Below are 19196 nucleotides of genomic sequence, written 5' to 3'. Positions count from 1 at the left end.
ATACAAACAAAAAGGGGGGAGGGGATAATGGTAAGTGACTGGTTTAAGTGTCGGCGCCTGCACCAACACGGTACCGAGAATCGGTACCGAGAATCGGGCGAAAGCCTGCGGGATTAAAGAAACACACACACACACAGGTTATTGTGTCAAGCCAGGAGAGGAAGAGAGAGACTCCTGTAGCTTTATTCACCACTTATATACCCAAGTTCCCCAGGTAGAAAATATCTGGGAAACCCTGGCTCGTGACTACCTGGGTCATGACTTCGGTAACAAAAGATCGACTACGAGACCTGAATTAGTTAGGGAGAAATCCCAGAAGACCAGCCTAAATCTCAAGGACAAAGGCTGAGAAAGCAAAAGGCAGGAGCGAATTGACCACTGCCCAGGTGTGGCCCAGGTGTGGCCCAGGTGTGGCCCAGGTGTGTCGGTTCCACTTGCATCAGCCGGCTCAAAGCACTCCGTGATTATTTTCTTCCTGTGTCGTAAATTCATGGGAGAGGCTTTTGTCCAACAATCTCAAGACTTTATGGCAGTCATCTTAACTGTGGCCATACAGTCACAAAGCGGTCAGGCCCAAATCCAATATGGCTCCCTACATTTAAGGGCAAAGGCTTTGGGGAGTAATAAAATCCTTCTACAAATAGAGAAAGGTAATGCTGAACGTTCTTAAAATACCATAAAAATCATTGAATTAGACACATTGAAAGGGTGACTTGTGTTATGTGAATTTTATATTCATTTAAAATAATTCCCAAAAGCTGAAGATGTCACTCATTGTCAGGTAGAATATATATTTAACATGTGCAAGGCCCTAGGTTCTATCTTCAGTACCACAGAAAGAAAGAAATGAATAGATAAATGTAAGTTTTTTAAAAGGTAAGCTGGATGAGTTGGACTATGTCTGTAATCCCAGCATTTGGGGATGATGCAGAAGGATTGCTGTGAGTTTGAGAGCAGTCTAGATTACATGGTAAATTACAGGAAAAGAAAGAAGAAGCTTAAGGAAAAGAAAGGAATCCAAAACACCACATCACATCAAAAGGGAAAAAAAAATGCTCTCCTAATTATAGCCCATGTGGTGACACATGCCTTTTAATCTCAGTGCTCCAGGAGCTGAGTCAGGAGGATCTTGAATTTGGGGCTAGACTCCCCTCAGCAAACAGCCAACCAGAATTAGGTGCACATAATTGTGGGTAAGAGCACAACGACCCCAGGTGCTAAGTACTGAGTGGCCAGGCTGGGTTCCTAACAGGAACTTGTGCACTGATTTGGGGGTATCAAGCTTTATAGATGTGCCCCAGAAAGAGTGTGGGATTGGCTTCAAGCTCCTTGAGTGCCTTCATCAGTCCTGGGAATTGGCATCATGAGGACAGAGAGAATTTTCTTTCCCTCAGTGGTACTGGGGTCACCATTTTGTCAGCTAGTCCTCCACAGGGTCTAGAGGCTCAGTCTTGAGACATTTGATAAGTTTTCAGCCCCTCCTTTGGTGGTATAGGCCATGTCTTCATTTTTCAGTACAAGACAGACACCAGGGACCTGTAACAAGTGTATAGAAGCCATTTGAATGGATATTTGTGGGTAGCAACAAAAATAAAGTTATGGTTGGGGGTCTCCACAGGGTGAGAAATGGTGTTAAAGGATGACAGTGTGAGATGACAATGAAAAGGCTGCTCAGAGGGGCCTGAAGCCAGGAGCTTCACTGGGTTCTGAGAGGAGACTTCCTAGACACACTGACTTTCCTGTCTCCAGTTGTGCTTCCTACCTGATGGTTTGGCTTTTCCAACTTTGTGTCTACTGTCACTTTGTACATTTTGAATGCCGTTCTTCTGCTGCTCTTGGGTTCCCAGAAAGCCTGGCTCAGAGGCTCCTGAACCTTTGTTTATTCTAGACTCAGCTCTCCCAGAAGCCCACTCAGAGGTCCAGTGACTGAGGATTTGTTGTTCTAAAGTAGGTATACATAAGATCACCATTGGATGTGGTGGTGAATGTCTGTAATCCCAACACTCAGGAGGTGGAGGCAGGAGAACCAAGGCTAGCCTCAGCTACACAGCCAATTAGGCTACCCTGTGGTATATGAAACCCTGACTCCACTTTTTCTTACATCTACATATCTGCCCTTTGTGGCCTTCACAGTCACAAAGTAAGTGTTGCTTTCATTGAACTCTACACATTGTAAGTCCCATTGGATGGTGGAGAGTCTAGGTCACGGTACATATTCCACCATGAAAGTGGAGGAGTGTCCAATGAATTTTAGCTCCAGTTTCTCAACAGGCACAAACTCATGGAGTTGTAGGGTCCTGCTGAAATGCTGCACCCCTAAAGTTTTCCCCAGTCTTCCCAGTGGCAGTGACTGTATATCTCTAGCATGAAGCTGGTCCCTTTAGTTCTTTGAGTAGCAATGACCATTAGAGGTATTTGGTGACCTGCACATCTCTTTATTTCTAGCCCTTTGAATGAGGCCATGATGTGTCTGTCAATTGTCGGTTGTCACGTTCCCTCTCCATTGGGGTTGGGCGTGAGCTAGTTGGATCCAAAGATTTTTTCTAGAAATTTCTCTATGGACGAGGCTTCATACAGAGAGTACAATGTCCAGTGGGACAGCTCCCTTAGTGGAATTGGCAGAGCATCGGTCTTCAGAAGTCTAGATCAGGAGCTGGGGCAACCTGGGGGCCCTTGTCTATGACAGAGAAGAGTTACTTAGGTTTGCCTGTTTCTAGATGCAGACTGCAGAGCAGTTCCTTAGCACCAGGCCTTTGAATTTTAGCCTGGAAGTTGTATGTGGGTTGGGGTAGCATAGTGTGAGAAACCTGTCTAGTATACGAGGTTCTGGGTTCCAGGAAGTAGTGGTGGGGCAATAACAGGAAAAGGAAAGTTGGTTGATTGATAGTAGATATCCTGTAAGCAAGGGAAACGTGGGTGCTGTCCCGTGTGGTGTAAGATGTTTGGCACATAATCTCTTGCCTTTACCCAGCAGGTACAGCACCCTGCTCACTTGCCTTGCAACCTGAAGACGACTGCAGAGAGCGCCCAGTGTGTGCCAAGCAGTAGATTTCTCCTGGTGGAGCACCAGTGATATTGACAAAGATGTGTATCTCATGACTCTTGAGATATCTTTGCATGCGTGTGGTTCTAGGGCTGGGAAGGAGGAGAGCCTTGTACATATCACTCAGATGCTCTACTGCCAAGACACAGCCTAGACCTTGGCAGAGTTTTTCAGAACAGGATCTCTGTGTGTATGTCAGGCTAGCCTTGAATGTGTATGCCCCTCCTGCTTCTGCTCTGAAATGCTAGGATAAAAGGTTTCAGACAGCTTGCAGATGTGGTTTTTTATAGTTCCCTCTCTTGATTTCAATATACTCAAACACTAAGGTTTTCTGTTTTCCTTGCTGCCTTAGTACAGATGTGTTGGAAGAAATGAGGTCAGGGGCCATCTTTGTGGGCTGGTGTCAGCTCCACTCATCTCAGACCTCCCCTGGACTCTGGTGAGCTTTGGCTGTCCTAACTGTATAGCAAGTCACTGAGATGGGTAGATGTTAGGTCTCGCCAGTCTCAGTGCATGATGACTTTTATTTTATTTTTGTTGTTTTTGTTGTTGTTTGTTTGTTGTTTAATTTGAAAATCTTTTATAACAAAAGTTTTAAGAAAAAATGTGCTTTGATGGCTAGTGGAAGTTTCACTCTGTCTTATGCCTTAAAGATCTATTTTAACCTCTAATATGATAAATATCAATAGTCAGAAACCATATTTAAAAAGCACATGAAGGTCTTCAAGTGTTTTAGCATCTAGAGTTGTAAGACCAAAAAGTTGGATGCTTCCTATTGCAAAATTATCCTCAGGAGAGTGGTTTCTGCTGTGCACAGTGTTTATCACTTTACTGTTATGAAGTGATACCCGACTGTCTCCTGAAGTGGCTGTTTTTGTTCTGGCCACCAGCAGTGTACTAAAGTAGCCATTGTGTAATGGCCTTGCCATCACTTGTCAACTTTATCATGATCTAAACCCACAAGATTTACACATTTATTATACAATTATATTATAATTATTTATTTGTAATTATATTTAGTTTACATGCTTCCGATTACTACGGGGTTGTCTAAGATAGTTTCTTCTTTAATGAATTGCCTGGTCAAGCCTTTGGCTCAGTTCCTTGTTTATATTTTCTCCTAGTTCCTGCTCACAATGCTCTTTTTTCCTGTTTTCTTTGCTAAATTTTTTCATTTTTTCATTATCATTACAATATCTATCTATTGATCTGTCTGCCTGTTTGTCTATCTATCTATCTATCCAAGTCCTTCCCATTGTTTGCCCTTATCTTAAGTAATATATGAAAGGACTGATAACTTCTTTATTGACTTATTTTAAAAAGTCAGTATCTTTTGTTTATCAAGTCATGTACTTTGTGTTAACAGACAAGGATGTAAAATATTCTTCTTTGCTCTCAGTTTATAATCTAGTACAACAAAACCAAGAGAATATAATATAAACAAGGGATTGAACCTAGCATAGTCGCTTACTAGCCAAATGCTTCTGAGCTCTATGCACAGCCCCAACTTTGTCTTTCTAAAATTATGCTTTGTTTTTGAAATCTATTTACCTGCAAGTTTCTGCCACATACAGCTGAGAATAAAATTTTCAAAGTTTTAAATGCTATTAAGATTCTACCCCACTGCCATTTTTTTTTAAATTTTTTAGACAAGATCTTCCTGTGTAGCTCAGTCTGCCATGAAATCTCAATCCTCCGCCTTAGCGTTTACAGTACTGCCACTGGAGGCCTGCCCCACTGTGCCTAGCCTACCTTGGGCTTTAAAATATTGTTTTAGATTTATTTTTTTACTATTTTATCACTATAAATATTTTTCCTACATGCATGGATGTGTATCATGTGGTGCTTTGTGCCCTCAGTGGTCAGGATGGTGTTGGATCCCCTGGCACCGGAGTTACAGATATAAGCAGCCATGCAGATGCTGGAAATCAGTTGCCAGCACCCCCGTCAGGTCACTTACAACCACCATAGCTCCAGGTCCAGAGGATTTGAGGCCCTTTCTGTAGGGACTGCACTAATACATATGTAACCCCTCGGCCCCTATATATATATAATTTAAAAAATCTTAAAAGAATGGTTTTTAAAATGAGACACTACTTTTCTTTCCCATGATCCGCACCACCATAGTTCAGAAGCTTACCGAGCATAGTCATGTAAAAGGTCCTAAGTCTACCCTATGATCAAGTCAGAAAGGCATACATATTTTTCACATTTTCTATCATTTTTCTAAGTGTTCTTTCCTTAATACTTGGGGCTTTATCCCCAGCATTTTGGGTCTCCCTACTCTTTCCTTAAACCCTGTAACCCCACATGTGGCTGCTTGCTGGCCATGAGCCTGACCTCCATGGCAGCTTAAACAGCACGGGTTGGCCCTTCTCCTTTCTTGTCCTCTGGGAGCTGCTAGGGCTTTACAGCTTGCCAGTCCTGGGGTTCTTCTTCTGAACTCTAATAAATTGTCCTTGTGGTTCTTCGTGAGTCTGTTTTTAAGTCCTGTTGTCAGTGTGACTCGGAATCCCAGAGGGGACCTTGATCTCTCCTGTGTCACTGTGGGAGGAAGATTATAAGAGTTGGACTTGATAATACTGAATCCCATGTTCAGGATTTGGAAGTAATATGTAAAGGACTCTGAAAAGAAGCAAGACTTGGCTACTGGGCTCTAAGCTTTTGGCTCAGAAACCTTTTCGGTGCATTTGTAAGCTTGGCACTGGCAGTAATCGCCAGGTTGTGGACAGGTAGCTTTGGGCAGGTTGAGTATGGTACACAGGGTGGTTCCATTTAAGTGGGGCTCACAGTGCTGTTTGGAGGGGAATATGGGAAGATTTGGAGGGAGGGAAAGGAGAAGTATTGCAGTTATAATCTCAAAAATAATGGGCTTAGGATATAAGTGAGTGGCAAAGCATTTGTCGGACATGTCTGAGTCCCCAGCAACAATAAAATGAAATAAACTTTAAAAAATCGAAAATATACAGCAGTAAGTAAAAAGCTCATCCCCTCTGGTTGATCTTCCTGAAACCATTTTTATTGTCCATATTACATATTATTTATTTAAAATAATTAAGTATTTTATTTATTTATATCCCAAATGTTGCCCCTTTCTGGTTCCCCTTTGCACACCCCCTCTCCCTCCCATTCACCTCTGAGAAGGTGCCCCCCATCCCATGTATACAGCCCCCCCCACCCCCATGCATTAGGTCTCTAGGTGATTATGCACATCCTCTCCCACTGAGGTTAGACAAAGCAGCCCTCAGAGTGAGAAGATCCAGACATCCGAGATAGACTTGGTGATGGCTGGCTTTAGTTTACTGCTTGCTTAGTTGTTTTTCTGTCACCATGACAAAACATCATGACCAAAGTGACGTATGAAAGCAAGTTGGTGGCTTGCTTATACTTTCAGAGGATGAAAGCCCCATCACGGAAGATCAGTGGATAGTGACGTGGTTGGAAGGGGAAACTAGCTGTGCGTATTGATCATAGGTCGGCAACGGTGCTTCTCCCCAGCCACGGTGGCCACATGCAATGCGATTTTCTACAACCTGGAGTCTGTTACCGTGCATGGCTAAAGGGGTCTATGGAAGCTTCTCCAAGACTGGCTGGTGGTCGGCTTTTCACTCACTTCAGACTTTTGGCTTACAAAGCCGTGAGATCTCGGTGTGAGTAGTGTTTGCTGCAGTGCTTTTGTGTCCGTGTGGATTTCCGCATTCTGTTCATGAATGTTCTAGTTAAGGAATAGAAAATGTGAGCTCTGTGTCTGGGCATCTGCGCCCTGTGTCTCGGGAGATAAGCACGCAGTGCTTAGGTGCTGCACATGCGCACTGCCGAACTGGGTGCTTATTCCTGAGTATGACGTGTTTCCTGTCTCAGGGCAGGCCGCTGAGCTAAGGAGAGAGGCTTTGGAAGTTGATGAGTTGGGTTTCATCATTCCATGTTAAGACAACAGATTGTTTTTGTTTGTTTGTTTGTTTGTTTGTTTGTTTGTTTGTGTGAGACAGAGTCTGTGTACCTCAGGATAGCCTCAAACTGACTGTATAGCTAAGGATGACTTAGCCAACTCCTGAAAGCTGTCTCCATCTCCAAAGGCTGAGATTATCGATGTGCACGGACACCCCAGGTTTATGCGGTGTTATGGTTCAAACCATGGTCTTTGTGCAGGACCAGCTCTCTACCTACTGAGCTACATCACTGTCTCAGGAAACTTTCTTTGATCTCTTCTTCCTTCCCCTTCAAACTGATTAGACACGTGACACAATCCAGAGCTGTCCTTTCTAGTGGCTTTTTTTCTTCGCTTGTACTCTTAAAACATCTGTATACTTAGTGTCCCCGTACAATCCCAGGCCTTGTGTTGTGTGTGCAGAACCAATGCAGAGTGGGAACAGGAAAGGCCAGGTGAGCAGCTGCACTCTTATTTTTCATAGGATTAAGTAGTCCGTTTGATTTGTTTCTGATATATAACTGGGTGGTTTACAGATGTAGTTGGGTAAGTCAGGCAGATTCAGGCCAGGTAATATTCATTGAAATTGCCATGCAGCCCAAGACAGAAATCTCCCATTTTCTGCAGAAGCACAAACCACGGTGTATTCTTGCTTTTAAAGTATTTGTGTTTGTGAGAGCAGCTGAACTGACAGCAGGCTGGATGACACTGCTCTCAGGAGGTTAAAGGTCAGCATGCATTCGTGGCCAAGGTCTGGCTCATTCTGTCCTTAGCCCTGATGCCCAGACTGCTCAGTCGCTGAAGAGTGCCACACTGGCAGCCAAGGCTGTGACCTCTGACTGTGTACACAGATACTGAAGTAGAGTGGGTGTAACAGAAGCCTCAGCCTGCCGTTGAATGTCTGTGGCAGGGGGATTGAGCAAGCCACCTATAGGCCGTATGACACCCATGGATAAGTTCACATGGAAAAGCAGCACAAGTTGAGAAGAACTGGGGCTTGTGCTGGGTAGATGTCTTTTTGTGCTAGCAGGCAGTGACCCTCAACACAGCCAGAAACTGCTCCGAATGCTTCTGGAATCAAAAGACACAATGTTTCTAACTTAAAAAGTATGTGTGGGTCAGTGTAAAAGCTCTCTTTCTGTCTTTGTCTCACTCAGTGTTTATCTGTGTGTGTGTGTGTGTGTGTGTGTGTGTGTGTGTGTCTGTCTGTCTGTCTGTCTGTCTGTCTGTCTGTCTGTCTCTCCTGTGTGTGTTTGTGTGTGTGCAAGCATACACGTGTGCCTATGCAAAACACACAAGGCTCAGGAAGATCAGTCTTATGTGGGCCTTTGGTGATGCAGCTGGCCGAGTTCTTATTATTTTGTGTGATGTGTATGCATGTTTGTTTGAGTAAGTACGTGCATGTGAGGGTTGACAGAGGACAACCTCAGTTGTCACCCTTGCCTTCTACCTTGTGTGAGTTAGGATTTTCTGCTGTTGTTGTTCACCACTCTGTGCACCAGAGTAGCTTTTGAGCTGTCAGGGATGATTCTGCCTCTGCTTTCCATCTCACTGACGACACCAAGATTTTCAGACTCAAACTGCAGTGAATGGCATTGCATGAGCTATGAAGAGGTGAACTCAGGTCTCAGCCATCTTCCAGTTCTATTTATTTTTAGATTTTGGTTTTATGTATATGGATGTGTGGTGGCTCTATGTATCATAGGTATGTGGATGTCCAGTGACATCAGATCCCTGGGATCTGGAGTTGAAGATGGCTGTGAATGCTTGCCACGAGTGCTGGGAACCGAGCCCAGGTCCACTGGAAGAACAGCGAGTGCTGTTAACTACTGAGGCATCTACTTAGCCTTCTCTAGTTCTTATGTTCACATTTTTATGCAACTGGACTCATGATCCGTTTTAACGTGTTGGAGAGTTGAAATGTATTCCCCATTAAGCCACCTCAAATATTTTGCCCCTAGTCCTCCTATTTGCCCTAAGTGTCTCCTATTCTATTTTCTGTCTCTGAAAACACCATTATTCCAGGGACCATGTGTAAGTGCTATCATATAGTATATATATTCTATGACTTGTTTAATTCCTTTAGTATTGCCTTTTAGAAAGGTGCATCCATGTTATGGTCACTCGTTGATTTATTTATAGCTAGAGTTTGAAACATGGCTCTTGTAGCTGCTAATAAGCACTGTACCACTAACTTGTACACTCGACCTTCTTGCCATCATTTTATTTTATTTCTAATTCCTGCTTATATTTTCTAAAATTTGCACATCTAGCACGTTCTACCTGAAAATAGTCTTTAAAGACACATGAAACATTGAGAGGCCTAGATGATTAGGACCATATCAGGCTACATGGCTTGACCACATTTAGACTTGTGGAGTTTATAGTCAGTGTTGAGCTTTTGAGCATCAAAGGTGATGCTCCAGGATGTACTCAGAGAGGAGAAAGAACGGTGTCTATCTACTTGTTGTCTGGAGACTGTCTCAGAACTTATTTGGAAGTCCTGGGAAGTGGCATGTACAGTGACTCAAGGAAAGACGCTTTCTGTTGATGCAGAGAAGCAGGTGATCCGTAGGCATTCTGTAGAAATAATGTATAGTTCTTAGTGATGGCATGGCTTTAGAGCATGAGAGAGATTGCGAGGCGGTTTGTAGGATTTGGACTTGGACAATAGACAGCGTGGGCAGCTGTGCCAATCAATGAAACAGACCAGGACTAGCATTTGGCTATGAGATTTTGGAAAGCGGCTCAAAGAGGAGGGGACAGAGCCTAGATGTGTATAGAATAACTTCAGTCATGGAGAAGAGGATGATGAAACAGCAGCACTGAGATGGATGGAGGAGCGAAGCCAAAAGATGGCTCTCTCCTTTAAAATGGAAGATGTTAAAAACAGATGGAATGATGGTCCTCAACTCGATCTGCAGATTCCACTCAGTCCTCTTAAAATCTCATCAGCCTTCTTTTGTACAAATAAGCAGGATGCTCTTAAAATTCACATAGAAATTTAAGGGAGCCAAAATAACCAAGCAGACTTGCCAAACAAAAGAAGAAGTTAGTGGACTCCCAGTTCCCAGTTTTGGAACTCATTACAGCAGTAATGAAGACAGAGAATCTCCCCAGGGAGGAGCACCATGTGTAGGATTAGGAATCCAGAGAAAGGGATGGGCCAGGGTCAGGCTGGGTCGCTGTCATTGCCGCCTTCCCTCTGCTGGCCTTGGCCTGGTGGAAAGATGGAAATCTTGATGGGGTACTGCAGATGCAGACTGGGATTCTCTACGCTGGCCTGAACACAGAACGGACACCTTTGACTAACGCTGCACCTCACGGTGCTTTGCTCTTGCCTTTGAGGTTGTGTGGGCTCCATTGGGCTTTTTGTGTGGATTGCAATGGGTTCTGTCCAGGTTGGCTCATGGGGGCTGTAAGCAGTCCAGGCTTCAGGTAAGCACATTTGTACTGAGGTCTCTTACGGTAAGGATCTACCGCTACAAGCTTGAGGCAGAATGAGCAAAAAACCCCGTATATACTTATTCATTCATTCATTCATTCATTCATTCATTCACTTATTATGTGGGAGGGTGTTTGTATGTAGAAGGGACAATGCACATGCATGTGAGATGCCCATGTATGTGAAGTCCAGTGGACAACCTTGGTTTTCATTCCTCAGTAGCCATGGGCTCTAGCCAGTCTGAAATTCATCCAGGTAGGTTAGACAGGTTGCATGTTGAGCCTCAGAAGTGTCCCCATGCCCTGGTTCTTGTTGCTTGCAAGGCAATCATGTTACTATCTTCTAAGCTGAAACCATCGACCTTTATCTCAGAGTAAAACAGTGGATAGGAAATCGTGATCTCTGGGGTTTCTGTCTTCTCTGCCAGACTCTGATTTGGAAATGTTCACGTAAGAAGGACAACCGGATGCAACTTCCCACTCCTCCTTAGAAATTACACAGAAAGCAGCTGCAGGAGAAGGAAATGCCACACGCATTGTTAGTCCAGAAGCTGTGGGTGAGAAGTGCTTGTCGATGGCCTTGTCGGAAACACTGGCATTCTTCTTTTGCATTGATTTCCCAGGCTCTTGGTGGAACAACAGAAACTAAATGTTTGTCAGGTGGGGGTGAGTTTAGATGAGAGTATGGCTTTGTCGTTTCTGAATGTACTACACATTTTACGTTTGAGCAGGATGCTCCTGGAAGTTATAGTCAATTTAGTTGGCTCTGCTAAACACCAGATATGATAATAAGGATAGTTAATTCCTGTGAGAGATTCCTGTGTGTTAGATATTTTAATAAACACTTTATGTAAAATGACCAACTACTACTCATGCCGGTCCACTGAAGTGGACTCTCTGTCATCATGCCCATTTTATAGATGAGAAAACTAAGGACTTCATCCCTTAAATTTTGTCTTACTATTTTTGTGGGTGTGTATGTGTGTTCGTGTATATGTGTATATATGTGTGAGCATTCTGCGAGTGTGCATGTCAGAGGTTGGTGTTGCTGTCTTGCTTACTAGGTCCTACATTACTTTTTCAGACAGTCTCTTAAGGAAGGAGTTTTCCAATTGGCTAGACTAGATGGCCAGGAAGTCCTGTGAATCTTCCTTTCTCCAGATCCCCACCTCTGGGATTCCAGGGATACGCTGCTATGCTTGGGTTTCATGGGTGCTGAATTCAGGTCTTCACGGTTGTCTAGCTATTCACAGCAGTGAGTGGGAGAGCCACATCTGGACTGGGTCCCAGGCAGGGCAAGTACTGCCAAGTTCCAGTGTTGTCTCAGAACAGCCTGGCCTCCATGCCTTAACAGTGACTTCACCTTCAGCAAAGCCCTTGGGAGTTGGTGCTCCCCCACCTCAGACTGTAGGGCTGTGCTCATACCGAGCATCCCAACGCCTCAAGGCAAACCTTGTGCATGTGGTTTTACTCCTGTCACATGTATTCCACCTCCTGGGACAGGCCATCTGGTATAACACTATCTTTTTAGATACAGAAACAGATCACCTGTGTGGGATCAAGTGGTTGCTTATGGACACCGAAACAATGACCAGATACCTCATGTTCAGTGGCCCTTTTCACTTCTGTTACCTAATTATTCTTTTTTAGTTCATTTATTTTGAGTGCAAGAGTCTTTTGCCTTATGTATGTGTACAGCATTCATGCCTGCTGCCTGTGGAGGTGAAAGGACAGGGCTTTGGATCTGTAGTTACAATGTGCTATGAGCCATCATGTGGGTGCCGAGGGAGAACTGGACCTAGGTCATCTGCAAGAGCAGGTCTTAGCTGCTGAGCCTTCTCTCCAGTCCCCACAGTGTCTAATTAGCCACTGTGGCTAATGGGCCCTCATTTTTAAGAAAGGCCATGTGATCTCTAAGGCCCTGGGATGCAGCCACCCCTCCAGTCTTAGTTGAGGTGTAGATTACAGAACATAAAGTGCACCGTTTCAATATCGATCCTTCAGTGTTTCCACTGGACTCGAAAGGCTGTGCAATCATCCATCTGCTGCCAGAAAAATTCTGCCACCCAGGAAAGGAAGCCTCACGCCCGTTAGCAGTCGAGTCCCTCACCTTCAGCCCCAGGCACCCACTCCACCTGTCTTTCGCTCTCAGCTCTGACTTCCATGCCAGAGGCTCTCTCTGTGGGCATTCAGTACACATTTGTGATTTCGTCTGAGAACGTCCATGGTAAAAATGTTCTCTGTCTAGAAATGAAGAACAAGAGCCTCCTTTTATTACACAGTCATTGGTGAAGTGACGCTTACAATTTGTGCAACTCCTTCTGAGACACTGGAAATCAGACAGCCTGCTAGATAGGACGCCATCTTGTTTCCTAGCAATATGCACAGACTTTCAGCCTCCATGCTGTGTTTGAGCAGTGCCGAGTTTACCAGGGTTCCTCTTCCCTCGCAGAAACCGGAGCATGGGATGCTCAGTGCGTACTTGCAATCAGCTGGTGGATCCCATCCTCAGTGGCCGCTGCAGTTGAACTGGTGATGGTGCTGACTCATGGCTTCTAGTGAACCCCTGCCTTCCTGTCACTGTTGTCCTCTCTGAGAGTGGTTTAAATTTATTCATGAAACTAGTCGGAGCTCAGGCGGGGACAGCAAAACACGTTTAGTAATCAGACTAAGAGGCGAGCTATTTTCACATTGCTTAGTGGTGCACAGTGCCTGACTAACCCAGAGGATATTAACTGCTCAGCATGCTATGAGGTGGAGAAGCAGACAACGTGTTCAGGTCTGGATTGAGTACTGTGACTTTGAATGCTGCACACATTTCAGGTAGATTGGGCGCCAGCATTCTCAGTTTGTTCTGGCCTTCTGTGCACCAGGTCTGCATACAACACTTACTTAAAGTAAAAACGATGACTTATTTTCACCAGAGACATTTGGGAGTTTGATCATATATGCCAGTAGCTTTGTCCTATGGACTTCCCATGAGCAGTTTTCAGGAATGTTCCCATGAGAAGTCACAGAAGTATGAATTTATTTTAATGACCTACAACCTTACCTTTTCTTAGTTGTGGCCCCAGTGGCCCTCTGCCCGGGGAACTGAGGACATAAGGCTTTGCTAGCAGCTGTGCAAGCGAGACCTTTCGTGTTTCATGGTAAGCATGTGTTATACATGATTCACTTCAGGGACCAAGTTAATTAAATTTTTTTAAAAATGTGTGTGTGTGTGTGTGTGTGTGTGTGTGTGTTTGTAGGTATATGAATATTTATGTGTGCGCGTGCGTGCGTGTGCACCTGTGAAGATATGTCCATGTGTGGAGGTCAGAGGTCAATTTCAGGTATTCCTCAAGAGATACAGACCTTGCTTTTTGAGACTGTCTCTGGCTGGAACCTGGGGTTCACCAATTAGGCTCGGCTGACTGGGCAGCAGTCTCCAGTACCCACCTGCTCCTGCCTGCCTCCCGGGGAGTTATAAGCATGTACCACAATGCCTGGCTTTTTGCCGTGGGATCTGGAGACTTAGCTTCTCATGCCTGCAGAGCACACACATTGTTGACTAAGCTGTCTTCCTTGAGTCCCGGTGACCAAGACCTCTACCACAGGCAAGATAGCTAGCACACAATTTGGTCCCCAAAGTCAGGTTCCGGTTATCTTATTTTTTTTTTAATTTTGAATTTATTTTATGTGCATTGGCGTTTCTGTCCATTTATGTCAGTGTGAGGGTGGTGGATCCCAGGTTACTGCAGCCACCATGTGAGTGCTAGGAATTGAACCTGGGTCCTCTGGACGAGCAGTCAGTGCCCTTAACCTCTAAGCCAACATTGACCAAGTCTGTCTCTTCTTTGTAAGTCGTAAGTAGCTGTGTGCCCATGGAGTTGTTTAGACACAGACACTAGTCCAGATTCAAGGCAAGTGAGTGGCATGCATCATGGCTTTCATGGACACACTGTGTGTGTGTTTGGGGGTGAGGGGTGTCACCGTGCACTTGAGAGAAACTGAGCTCTGCTTATGTCCCAACATTACCTCTGCAAATCCTTCCCTGGAAAGTGGTCCAGCAACCTCTGAAGTTCGTAGCCATCAGCAGGCAGGAAACACACCCCTCTGTAGAGGTGAATTTGCCCTTGGTCTAAACCCCAAATGGATTTTGACCAAGTCATAGTCAGCACTGTATAGTGGTAACTGGGGAGGGGCGACGGGTACCTGGGAGAAGCACTCACCTAAACATTAGTTGATGTTTCCCTTATTTTATTTTACGTAGCGAGAGACTGACATGTTGGACAGGGCATGCCCATAGAAGATGCATTGACCCGGAAGAGGGTACTTTCGGGATGAACAAAGTGAAATGGGCAGGAACAATGGAGGCAGCAGTGATTAATGATTGGAGCCCAAACACCAGGCTGCTTAAAGGCCGATCAGTCGTTTGTCCAGGATCGCAGATTTCCATCAAGTCTTTGGTAGGTGCTGGTGCACAGCCAGCTCACGGCATCATGGCTAACAAGGGCTCACTTTTCCTTGTTTTACAACCTTCACTAAGATACCGCCCTGGCTTCCCACAGCACTCCTGGTAAATCAGCTTGCAGAGGAGGCCATGTTTATTCTCTCCTCAAAGGAAACAGAGCTGGAGGATAGACCCTGGCTCTCCTGGTGTGTTGGTTAGAACCAGCACTCTATTCAATAGAGCCTTTCGAGCACACGCACAAGTTCACAGCGAACATTTCCAAAAGTCTTCTCTATCTTTAACTTTGAAACAGACTGCGTCAGACAGGTGGTATCAGCTTGTGGTGCAGTTTTCCTATTAAATTCTTAGTGGCCTTCTGTAGTGGATGAAGAAACTTTTCTGCTGAATGCTGGAAATGCTGCCCTCTCAGATTCCAAGGCTTATGAGTTGTGAACTGGGCCTAAGATGAATTGACCACTTTCAAAAGAGCATCCAGGACCCCTGCTGGCAGCCCAAACAGAGCTGAGTTAGAGCACGGGTGAGCAGGGCCCTTTGCTACATGTGGTGTTTTGTGAGGACCCCTGTGAGGTTTCAATTGTGCTGCGTTGTGGGTGTGCATTGTCTTATGGTGCGGAAAATGAAACTCAGGGCTTTGTGCATGTTCCTTAAGGGCCGCACCATCGGATTACATTCTCGCCCTAGTTGTAGGATTTGAAGAAGTCAACAGATCAGGATTGAGCTTGAGCGTGAGTGTTTCATTCAGAGATGGTTTGGGCCTTTGAGTCATAGTCAATAAGGAATTAATTAATAAACATTGCAGAGTTGCATCTCACCGCTCTTAACGCCTTACCTAATGACGCATGGCCAGGTATGTCAGGAGCTGGTAAGGGAATGGCCAGTTCTACGGTTATTAGCTCAGCATGCTATGGTGGAGCGTGCACTTCTGTTCTTGGGCAGTGACGTAGGAAAGAGTGTTAAAGGACTCAGTGCAATGATAGGCTTATGGTTTGGAAGACACTGACACAGAACCTTGAATTATTGTAAGAAAAAGTCATGGACATTTTTTTTCTAAAAGCAAGCAGGCCATCATCCTGACAGGAAATAGTTCTTAAACATAACCTGTATTAGCAGCTCCCGTGTGTGAATGTCTAGAACATTTTTATGGTTGAGGATTTAGACACACGCACATAGGAGGGGATTTCTCTGTCTCCTGCTGTATGTCAGAACATGTTTCCTGTCGGTACGGGCACTGCCCGTCTTTTCGAACACAGTCATGCAGTAAGTTATTGTGTGGAAGAGCTGCCTCTCACAGAGCTGGGTCTCTCTGATGACTGCTGTTCTGCCTGCCTCTGGTTTTGCTGTTGTAGGCAGAGCTAAGGCTGAGATCGTTATGTTCTACTTTACGCCCTCTTACTGTTTTTCTCTATTACATAGAAGTGGCATGATCAAGTTGGAAAATGCATGTATAAAATATTTAAGTGTTGGAATACCTACAGACTCCTAGGAACTTTGCAAATACGATATGAAGAGTTTGGTCTCCGCACTCAAATGTCTTCAGTGTACATGAGTATCTGATGTGCCGGCTGCCCCAGTCTCTGCATACTGGACTACACTTGGAACAATCCAGGGCGTCTTCACTATGCCAGCATCTAAGTCTCTGATTGGTTGTTTAGTTCTGAGAGCACTTGCTTTGGGGATTTTGCCTATTTTATGGATGCTTTTCCCCGATTGGACACCTCCCTACACTAAAGTTCATAATTGTCTCTACGTGTTCTCTGGCCTTTCTTTCCCCCTCTGGTGTCTTTTGTGGATTTGATTGAGTTTCATCATTTATGTTGTTTTTCAGTTTTTTTCTTAACGGTTTTGAGGTTATATAATCCACATATTTTTATTTGATAAATACTCTTTTTTGCTATAGGAAAATGATTTTTTTAAATAAAATTTACTTTTGGAACAATTAGATTTGAAAAAATTCCAAGCAGCAGAGAATTTGTACATGCACTATACTACCTTCCCCTGTCATCACTCACATTAGTTTATCTTAGATTAAGAACCGATGTCGATCCTCTTGTTAACCAATAGGAACCCAACCAGCTGCACACTGTGCTGCAGAGCTCCTGGCTTTTAGCTGAAGCCATTGTCCCCATTGGATCCCCAGGCAGGGAGGGATACTGTCTTAGACTCTCCCTGGTCTCCATGACCTTAACAGGTGAGAAAGGGGGAGTCAGATGTTTTGCACAACATTCCCCAGTTGGGATTTGTCTGTTGTTTTCTCATGTTTATAGTGAGAATTGGGGAGCATGAAAAGACCACTAGAAGTAAAGCATCATTTGTATCTGCTGCTTCGGTTGCTTTTAAAGATGGTGTCACCATACTAGGCACAGTGGCAGACACTGTTAGTCCCAGCACTTGGGAAGCAAAGGCAGAAAGTTCTGTGTAAGTCTTCATAATTGGTATTAGGCCAGCCAGGGCTACATAGTGAGTTCTTGCCTCAAAAATTGCAAATATGGTCCCAGTATATGGTCTAGGTTGACCTAGAACCCACAGAACTCGTAAGTATCCAACTCAGTAGGACACAGGGATGGATAGGCGGGTCCACTTCAGAGGACAGTTTCTTCATGAACAGCCTTTGCCCTCAAGCCTTTTCAATAGAGTACAGTTGGAATAGCCAGTTTATATCCCAGGGGCCAGCATGGAGGCTAAAGTGCCTTGAGTTGACAAAATACTTTAATCCAGGGTAGTGTGAGAAGGCTTAGCTCATTGTCAGTGAGCCTGGAGAATACAGCACCCTTTCTTGCAAAAGCCATCCTCTCAAGACTTCCTGCGTGATTGCAACGTTTGTTTCAAATAGCCTTCTACTTCCTAATAAACGAGAACCCTGATTTTCCTTGTTGTTGCTGGTGTGATTTTTGGAGAAAGTACATTGCTTTTAGAAGGACATCAACTCTGGGTACTTGGTGTGGTTTTGGATGACTGTCTTTTTGAATGACTTATTGTTTTGTGGATATGCATGATGTGGTTTGTGGCAGGGGAGGCGCAAATGCCACGCAGACATGTTGAGATCAGAGAGCGACTTTCTAGAGCTGGGGATTGAACTAAGGTGCCAGACTTTTTCAATGAAGTTCTTTTACCTACAGAGCTATCTCAACAACCCTGATTATCTTTTGATAACATTTGGAGAATAAGGATTCTTTCAAGAGTGCATCACTATAATTTTTTTTCATACAAAGATAATTTAGAAATCTATTTTAGAGATAATCTAAAATATTTATTTACTTATTTATTTGGTATTGGATATTGAACTCTGCCACTGAGTTATTCCTCCTGGTAAAGTTTATTTTAATTGACAAATAACACTTGTGTATGTTTATGGAGCACAGTTTTTAAACAAGGTCTGTGTAAAACCTAGCCTAGCTTTGAACCCACAATCCTGTGTCATCCTTCTTTTTGCTGGGATCACACACATTTGCAAAGAACACTCGTAAAACCCACTGTTTCTCCCCATGCTTAGGTCATCCATTTGCTGATGGAAGTTTCCTATTACTGTGTCACATTCTGTGTTCATATCTATTAACGATTGCCATATATGTTTGGGTGCCTGACAGTGGAGACACACACACACACACACACACACACACACACACACACACACACACACACATCTCAAATGCATTTGACTTGTTGCTGAAGTAGCCCTTTTGCATTATGTAATGATCTGTTTCTTTCTATCACAATGGAGTGTTTGACTTCTGCTCTATTTTTTTCCTGGCGTAAGTATAGCTACTTTGGATTTTTGTTTTCCGTTTGCATTCACATCCCCTTATTTTTTTAAATGACAAACACCATGTCAAGAGTATATTTTAGCATCAGCCTCAGTGGTGAACACCTGCCTAGTACGTTCTAGGTTCTAGGTTCAGTTATCAGAACCATAAATTATAATGGTAAGGACAAAGAAAATATTACAATGTTACCTTCATTTTAAAAACTACCTAAACTTAAAATTGTCTTCTTCTTTGCAGGATATGGAGACTTCGATGATTTCAATCTGGAGGATGCGCTTAAAGAAACTTCCTCAGTAAAGCGTGAGTCAAACAAACAAGTCTACCAAGCAGACACTGTGGTCGGCCGTGCACCACACTCACAATCTTGCCTTCAGAAAAGTACACACATATGAGACTAGCTGTGCCTCCAGATACCTGTTTGTTCTGTTGTGCAAGGCTTGTGTCATCTCGTCATACATGTGTCATCTTCCTTTTTCGTTCAGTCTATGTCGAGTCCACGAGAGAACATGCATCTGCCTTACCCTTTTTTCTGCTGTACAAAAAGAGAGCTCCAACCGGTTTCATTCC

At 44.1% G+C, this 19196-nt stretch overlaps 1 protein-coding gene across 6 annotated transcripts in view; it reads left to right on the top strand.

Moving 5' to 3' along the window:
* Cd99l2 (CD99 molecule-like 2) overlaps positions 1-19196 on the top strand; it is a 45536-nt gene that overhangs the window by 4134 nt on the left and 22206 nt on the right. For 4 of the 6 annotated variants that reach the window (NM_001433498.1, NM_001433497.1, NM_001409570.2 and 1 more), the window contains exon 2: positions 18867-18929. In NM_001433498.1, coding sequence (NP_001420427.1) covers positions 18867-18929 — 63 coding nt within the window. Of the gene's footprint in view, positions 1-14667; positions 14864-18866; positions 18930-19196 lie in introns of all 6 variants that reach the window. The other 2 variants (NM_001433499.1, XM_087584925.1) reach the window with 1 other exon arrangement.

The sequence above is a fragment of the Rattus norvegicus genome, chromosome 15 (genome assembly GCF_021556685.1).
Source record: "Rattus norvegicus strain SHRSP/BbbUtx chromosome 15, alternate assembly SHRSP_T2T, whole genome shotgun sequence".
In the NCBI taxonomy this organism is placed as follows: domain Eukaryota; kingdom Metazoa; phylum Chordata; class Mammalia; order Rodentia; family Muridae; genus Rattus; species Rattus norvegicus.
Note: the sequence above shows the minus strand (reverse complement) of the source record. Positions and strands in the feature narration are given on the sequence as shown.